Source organism: Echinops telfairi, unplaced genomic scaffold (assembly GCF_000313985.2).
Source record: "Echinops telfairi isolate 266 unplaced genomic scaffold, ASM31398v2 ScPeMD7_7424;HRSCAF=8462, whole genome shotgun sequence".
NCBI lineage: Eukaryota > Metazoa > Chordata > Mammalia > Afrosoricida > Tenrecidae > Echinops > Echinops telfairi.
Genome location: NW_022111324.1, coordinates 24,728,384 through 24,736,249, shown reverse-complemented (window position 1 = coordinate 24,736,249; position 7,866 = coordinate 24,728,384). Strand labels below are relative to the sequence as shown.

The 7,866-nt window shown below is 39.1% G+C and overlaps 1 protein-coding gene across 1 annotated transcript in view; it reads right to left on the bottom strand.

The window, feature by feature from the left end:
• The window catches only part of DHX9 (DExH-box helicase 9), a 42,088-nt gene that overhangs the window by 20,080 nt on the left and 14,142 nt on the right, over window positions 1–7,866 (bottom strand). The window contains exons 8-13 of the mRNA XM_045297987.1: window positions 5,435–5,571; window positions 4,977–5,066; window positions 4,727–4,888; window positions 4,505–4,582; window positions 3,762–3,953; window positions 243–530 (exon numbers count right to left, since the gene is read on the bottom strand). Coding sequence (XP_045153922.1) covers window positions 243–530; window positions 3,762–3,953; window positions 4,505–4,582; window positions 4,727–4,888; window positions 4,977–5,066; window positions 5,435–5,571 — 947 coding nt within the window. The remainder of the gene's footprint in view (window positions 1–242; window positions 531–3,761; window positions 3,954–4,504; window positions 4,583–4,726; window positions 4,889–4,976; window positions 5,067–5,434; window positions 5,572–7,866) is intronic.

Genomic DNA, 7,866 nt, shown 5'->3' with positions numbered 1-7,866 from the left:
TGAAAATAGTATTAAAAGACATGTTGCGTTGTTGCGTGCAGTTGACTCACAGTGACCCTACCACACCATGTTTCTTATAAGCTCACCTTTTTTCAGAAGACTGATAAGTCTTTTCACCCACAGATCAGCAGTGGGCTTGTACTGCTGACAGTTTTGGTTAGTGGCTAAGTGCTTAACTATTGCACCACCAGGGCTATTAAAAAACATCATCTCTACTCCTCAGAGTGATTTTCAGTAGATACATTATACATTCCACCAACAAAATTAACTGTCAAAAGCTCTCTACAAACAAGAATTATCAAACTGGCCCTTTTGAGCAAAACCAAATCCTCCACATGAACACAACACAAATCCCAAATGGTAGCCCGAAACAAAACACACCACTGACCTACAGTACAAAACATTATACTGGCATGAGGGCGGGGAAGTATAGACTCAAATCGAACACTGTAGCCACAGCTTTTTCCAGGCTCTTCTCCTCTCTCATATGCAACCCGTTCTGCCACAGACACAGCACTGATTCTCCTGGGCTGTGATAAGAAAAAAGTGATTAAAAATTCACAAAATCAACATCACACTAGTAGTTATTGCTAGTATCATTTACCTATTCCTTTGCCAGTTCAGTAATGAACAAAAGAATGAGCAGCAACGATCAAGGCTTTAAAGAGAGCCAAATTATAAGAGCCCTGGAACAAAAATTACCAACAAATTCTATGGCAGTTTAAAAAAAAAAAATCATTGAATTAAAAATAATAAAAACCCACTACATTTAATTTAATGATTCTATGGCTTTTTTAAAACCTAGAATAAAAATAATTTTAAAAGTCTACAAATTTTTGCCAATGACCCAAACATTGAAGGACATTCTACACTGATTTTCCATAGTAGTACACAAGGGAAAAGGCATCACTGGGAAGCTTGTTACTGTCTGCTACACTCAAAAGATACCTTAAGAAAACAGATTTACGAAATCAGGAAGGTGAAAAATTTCCTTCTTTGCTGTGTCTGCTATGCTCAACTATTACCTATCGACTAACTCATTCATAAATCAAATATTTGTTGCACTTTTCCTCTTGGGTGTCACAGAAAACCCTGGAGCTAGCTAACTAAGGCTACTCTGCTTTTGATGACCTTACAGTGGCTAACAGAATATAGAACTTGTTCCCACCAGAAATCTACAGCACATGGGAAACATTCATTTTTCTAAATTGCGAGTATACAATGAACCCTTGTTTATCGTGGTTAATCGGTTCTAGACCCTGCCGTGATAAATGAAATTCTGCGAAGTAGGATTCCTTATTTGTAAATCAAATATTTTCATAGTTAGAGCATAGAGGACATGAAAAAACACCCTTTAGTCACCATAACACTCGTATTACCCAATTTATTAAACGAAAAAGGGAAAATACAGTAAAACATTTTGGACGTTACAATTATCATTTATTATTTATTATATTTATGGCATCAAGCGTGTACAGTATGAGCCAATCAGTGGCAGTAATGACAGAGCATGCGCTGTTATGCAAAAACCGCGATAGAGTAAAGCCGCGGAAGTCGAAGCGCGAAGTGGCGAGGGTTCACTGTACTCTACATCACTGGTTCTCAACCTTCCTAATACCGTGACCCTTTAATACAGGTCCCCATGGGGGGAGGGGGAACCCACAACTATACAATTATTTTCATTGCTACTTCACAACTGTAACTTTGCTGTTATGAATCGGGTGACCCCTGTGAAAGGGTTGTTCGAACCCCAAAGAGGTTGCAGAACCCCACAGGTTGAGAACCACTGCCTTAGGCCATGGGACTAGTGACAAATATGGTTAAAGCAAATAATCATCTAGCCACATTTTTATTAGCCACTACAGACATAATGTACACCACACATAAGGAATGGTAACTTTTGGAGAGGATCCTGCTTGAGAGAAGATGGAAATATAGGACTATGGATAAAGGTTTATAATACACTCCATGTCATCGCCTATGGAGCTGTTCTACTTATCTCTTCAATAACTGCTCCCCCCCCCCCCCCCCCCCCCCCACAAGGCTCATGTATTCTTTATTACCTGCAGAGCTTCCTTTTCATGTATGGCTTAACTATTTCTCTCCACTAACATCTGCCACCAAACTGATTCCATCTTAAGGCAACTCCATGTGTCAGGGAACTGCCCCACCATAAGGTTTCTGAGCCTGAGGTCTCTTGGTAGCAGATATCAAGGCCTGACCCTGAAACTTTTCTTAGATTTGAAAAGCCACACTTCTGGCTGTTTGTATCACCCAGGCTCTCTTATCCCATTGTGTTATCTAGGACCACTGAGTGGGTTTAAATCAACAAGTACATTCATCTGTTTCATCACCAAGTCTTTTTTATTTATTATAAAATTTAGGATGCAGAGGTAAAGTGTGTCTTGGATTGTATGTTATGACCATATAGTTGCTTTACTTGGCAATTATGTATGGTTTAATAAGATGTATAAAGATGTCAGTTTATGAAAGAGTAGATTGTGATGATTCATATAATTTGATTAGGCTATGATTTTGGTTAAGGAGCCCTGGAGATGTGGTACTTATTGCACTGGGCTAACTAACTACAAGGTCGACAGTTTGAACACCAGCTGCTCTTAGGGGAAAAGACAAGGCTTCTACTTCTTTAACAAGTTAGTCTTGAAAACCCACGGGGGTCAGTTCAGTTCTACCCTGTCCTAAGTGTTGCAATGAGTTGGAATCAATTCCATGGCAGGAATTTTGTTTTTTGATTAGGGTTCAGTTTAACAATGGTAAAATCTATAGTTGCTTTAAAAAACAAGCAAACAACCAAAAAGCCCCAAATCACTGTTAACGAGTCCATTATGACTCACAGCGACCCTATGGGTTGCTGCTAACCACAAGGTCAGCTGTTTGAAACCACCAGCTGCTCCTAAGGAGAGTTCTGGAAAGTTATTAGTCTTGTAAACCCACAGGGGCAGTTCTATTACACCCTATTGGGTCACTATGAGTTACAGATACTATTTTATTTGTGCTCCAGGGCAATGGTGACAAGTATTTTTCCATTCTGAGTGATTAAAAATGTAAGCTCAGAGAAGTCATTTTACCTGAAGACATTTGCCTTAAGCCAAACAAATGCCCTCCCAATCCAATCATTCTACCTTTTTAAACTTTATGTTGAATTTGAATATGCTAAAAGTAACATAGGAGTCCCCTAGTGATCTAAAAGCTGGAGTCCACCCTGAAATAAGACCTGTTAATACATTTCAGAAAAAGCTGCCATTAAAAATCCTAGGAATCATTCTGCTGGCCCACACACGGTAACAGATGTTCATGAAACTAATTATAAAGAATTGGTGAAAACAGCAAGAGATGATACTCTTCTTCCATTCCAACAGAATATTTTCCTTTTCAACTCAGCTTAGACTGGTTCTTACTCATTATTAAGGTAGGATTAAGTTTTGATAAGAACTCAAAGAACACTCAAATCTTTTCTAATTCTAAGCCGAAACCTTCTTGAAGTCCAGGCAAAAACAATCCTGCACTTCACGGTCCAGTTTGCCTATCAGAGGATACTAGACAAGAATGAAATTTAACTTGCTTTTGCTTCCCCTGCTCCTTTAAATTTTAAAGAGGCAAATCCTCTACTGTTTGGCTACAATCCAAGTGACTACAAAGAGCTGACCAAAGTTAAATTAGGACTAGTCCACCCGCTAGGCATTTCCACACTTCTCAAACGATCCACAGGAGATACACCTGATAGCTAGCTTGCTACTTACCTGAGTTACTACAATGTTGCACTCGGCTGCTCGGTCATTGTGGATAAAGTCATCCAGAATGAACTGAGGAACCTGGGTGGTCTTACCACAACCAGTAGCTCCTCGTATAATCACAACTGAATTCTGACTAACAGCATCCAGGATTTCGCTTTCAAATTTCTTCACAGGGAGTAATTCTCTTTCCTGCAAGATCTGTAGGAGAAAAGTTACTCGGACAAGTGTCTCCAACACACATTAAGAAGCAACTATTTTAATCCTATCGTTCTTTGGGTGGGGTGGAGTGGGGAGGGATAGGAGGGAGAGCATTATCTCTGAAAGAACTTAGTCCTCTATTAGCTGAGTACCCAAATGTATAAAATTTTTTTTAAAAATTACATGTATATTTACATCTCTGATCGAACTATTTCTTTACACTAAGTTTCTAAATAATCTTTTCCAGAAATTCAATTTCTAAGCACGCTTATGACTTTGTCCATACCCTATTTTTCACTATTCTTGCAAAGCACTCCTATGTATTCTCTTCTCACATTTTAACAATCCCTGCCCCTCCAGAAAAGTTAGAATGGAAAAATCTTCCCGGGCCCTTAAATTTACAACTAGCTCAGAAGTTAACTAGATGAAGCAGTTTGACCCATTTTTATCCTCCCAGAACTAAAACACCAAAATGCACTAATTCATGGTCCTTTTGCCCATTCATATAAAGTTCTGAAGCTGGGAGCTGTGTACGTATTTCACAAGCTTACTCCTTGCAGATTACGATCCTGTTCCAGCTGGTACATTAATTCATTCTTGAGGTCTGTGCTTATCTGTTCTGGAGTAGCCTAGAAAATCGGAAAGACAAGTTGAACAAAAGAACATTAACTCAGCTTCAAATTAGACTTTCTTATTAAACTTAAACATGCAAATAAAGTTAAGTTTGAGTGTAATGCACAAGAGCCTGGTTTCAAGAACAATGATACACTCACATAAGCCAAAGGGCCCTCATCAATGTTGCTGCTAGTCCAAGGATTCCAGTTGGATTGTGGAGGTGACCAAGGAACCACACCCACTTGATTTTGTTGCTGAGCCGGCTCAAATGTGGACAATTTACCCATGTTAAGCACAGCTGGAACAGAAGGATCCTCGGGCTGTTGTAAACAAACAAAAACTGTGAAGAGCTGCTTGTCTGGACAGAGAAATTAAATTCAAAGGCAAACCAAATAGTTATATACTTACTGGTGGTGCAATCTCAAGATTGAGCTCTTGAACGACATTTTGCAGCTGATGCTCCAAATCCTGAGAGATATTAACTTTGTAGGGTTCCACCTAAGAATGATCATACAAATCATGTTACAGACATATGAACATTACTCAAATCTACTCATATTAAGAGAACGCAGTCAACATGGGGTCTGGAATATTCCTATAGCCAACAATAAGTCAGTTCTATCTAACGCAGCAGTCTCAACCTGTGGGTTGCAACCCCTTTGGGGGTCAAACGATCCTTTCACAGGGGTCGCCAGATTCTTGACAGTAGCAAAATTATAGTTATGGAGTAGCAATGAAAAGAAATTTTTTTGGTTGGGGGCGTGGTCACCACAACATGAGGCATTAGGAAGGTTGAGAACTACTGATCTAGCACACGAATAATGATTATATGCTCACTGCTCTTGAACAAAGTATTTTAGACTCACTGTCTCTCCCTCTTTCTTCTTTGTAAGTCCAGAGTAAGCTTCAATCACTTCAAGATGGTAGAGCTGCCTCACAAGTGACAGGGCACAAGACTGGGCTGCCAATTTCTTATTTGATCCATGTTCACGTGCAAAAATCCCTATGATATAAGATGAGAATTACCAAAGGCTGAAGGATAAATTTGGAATAAAACAGTATCTCACAAACTAGAGGTTCTGGTTAAATCCCCTTTGAACTAGTTGCTGTTATGGATTGAATCACAACTTTTGGAATTTCAGTAATAGCAGCACTAGGCAACTAAAGATAGGTAACAAGAATTTATACAGCAAAGTGGGACTGCTATTGTAACAGTAACCTAAAAGAAAGACGCAACTTTGGAATTGTTTGAGGCTGGGAAGTTTTACGGGTCCTGGGAAGTTTTATGGGCCCTAACAATAAAAGCCTAGATTATCATAAAGACCTTGTTGAAGAACTATGATTATCAAAAGGCATTCTGATAAATGTTCCGAAAGTGCAGCCAACTATAGAGTCTTATAGACTATAACATATGGTGCCTGCAGCAGAATGTTAGCTTCTAATGAGGCCTTAAACAAATAGACATGTAATTAAAACCAAGGAGATGTAATGTTGTTTATGAAGTGACAAAAGACTCGTCTGAATTTTGTTCAAATGTTTGGTGGAAGGTAAACTTTTAGGTGATGGGCTTAGATACCTGGGTGGGGAGATTTCTAAGCGAGTTCTTAAAAGGGTTGTATGGCGGCTTCTCGCTAGTTATAGTAAAATGCAAGAAGATATAAACTTAGACAAAGTGAAACACGTTAAACAATTAAAAGCTGAGATTCCTACTCAGTTGGGCTAAGAGAAGATGGCTGCTATGGGAGCATCACTATTGCTCCAACGGGCTTTGAAGGCAAATTGGAAACGCATGACTAAAGGACCTCCACGCAGAGTCTGGAAGACAGTGCCACTGCCCAGATTGTTTTCAGACTTGAGAACTAATGTAATTTGTTCTACTGGGTTTTAGACTTGCTTGATGCCTGCTACCATTCTTTCACTCCAATGATGCTCATCTGTAATGGAAATGCCTGCCTCATGGCTGTTCTACCATACTAGTTCTGATTGCCGCTCATAAAGACCCTGCCCTTAACGGCTTTCTGAGACAGCAATCTTTACAGGACGGCAGCAGAAAGCCTCTTCTTTCTCCTTCAGAGGGGCTGGTGGGTACGAACTGCTATGGTTAGCAGGCTAATGAGTAACCCAATGTAATACATGGACTCCTTGGGGAGGTGATTAGATAGTACAAAAATGCCGTTATCTTAATCAGTCAACCCAGCCATAATAATTCTGATAAGATCAATGGGCTGCCAGATGTTAACTATTTATCATCTATATTTAAACATCCTGCAACTAATTTTTAGTGTCTAGAATAGAAAACTCAACAGTATCTTTTAGTGAACCATTCAACGGTTTGAGTCTTTCATACATTTAACCTAAAATTGTTCACGTTAATTACAGAATTCTCATGTTGAAACGAATCTTATGCAATTTCTCTCAACTGGAAGATAAGTAAACTGAGAACTAGTGATATAAGTTTCGTTGTTTTCAAAGTTGCAAAACTTGTAAGAGGCAAACCAGTCAGGTGCGCTAGTTCCTTCCATGTTTAACACTGTTGTTCCTTGGCTGTCTTACCTCCTTTATGAATACCTCCGAGGCCACCAATCGTGTCTTTTCTAAATTTCATTCGCTAGCTTTACTTAAAACACTGTTGTATATATCTATCTCGAGTACATAGCTGTAAGCCCAAGACTTTAATGTAAAAACGCGGTACAGCAAAGAAGCAGGAACACTTACTTCTGCCCAGTGGCTTGATATAAATGGTCATTTCTGCAATAAAGCTCCTGTAACAACATATACAAACAAAGTTAGCAATTTTACTCAAAGGAATTTCTTAATCCAGGGTTTCCAAATCAGGTAGGCTTTCCAACTGCGTAGGCAAATCACAGAAAAACTAGCACTGCAAGCATTTTTTCCTGTTCAGTCCTAGAACAAATAAAGTACATAAACATCAAATAAGCAACACGGCTTGAAGTTGCCATGGTTAAAGTTGAAAGGCCAATTGCTCTTGAAAAGAAAGTTAAGGGTTTAGGTCTACGTGAAATTGTTTTTATTGGAATTGGAATCTGAAAAGTCAGAACACCTGAGTGAGGAAGTATATTCTACGTAGATTAGGGCAAGAAATAATGTCAACCCCACACTGGAAATTATGGTTTAGGATTCCTTTGATAGACTAATCAGTAATAGTAAAAATGTGTTAAGCTAAATACATGGATTCATGCATACATCCACACATACATACAAGCACTTTATACATAATCGGTGGTTTCTGAGGCAGGTTCTGGGATCTGCCTGCAGTTGGAAGCAGCCCAGGGTAACA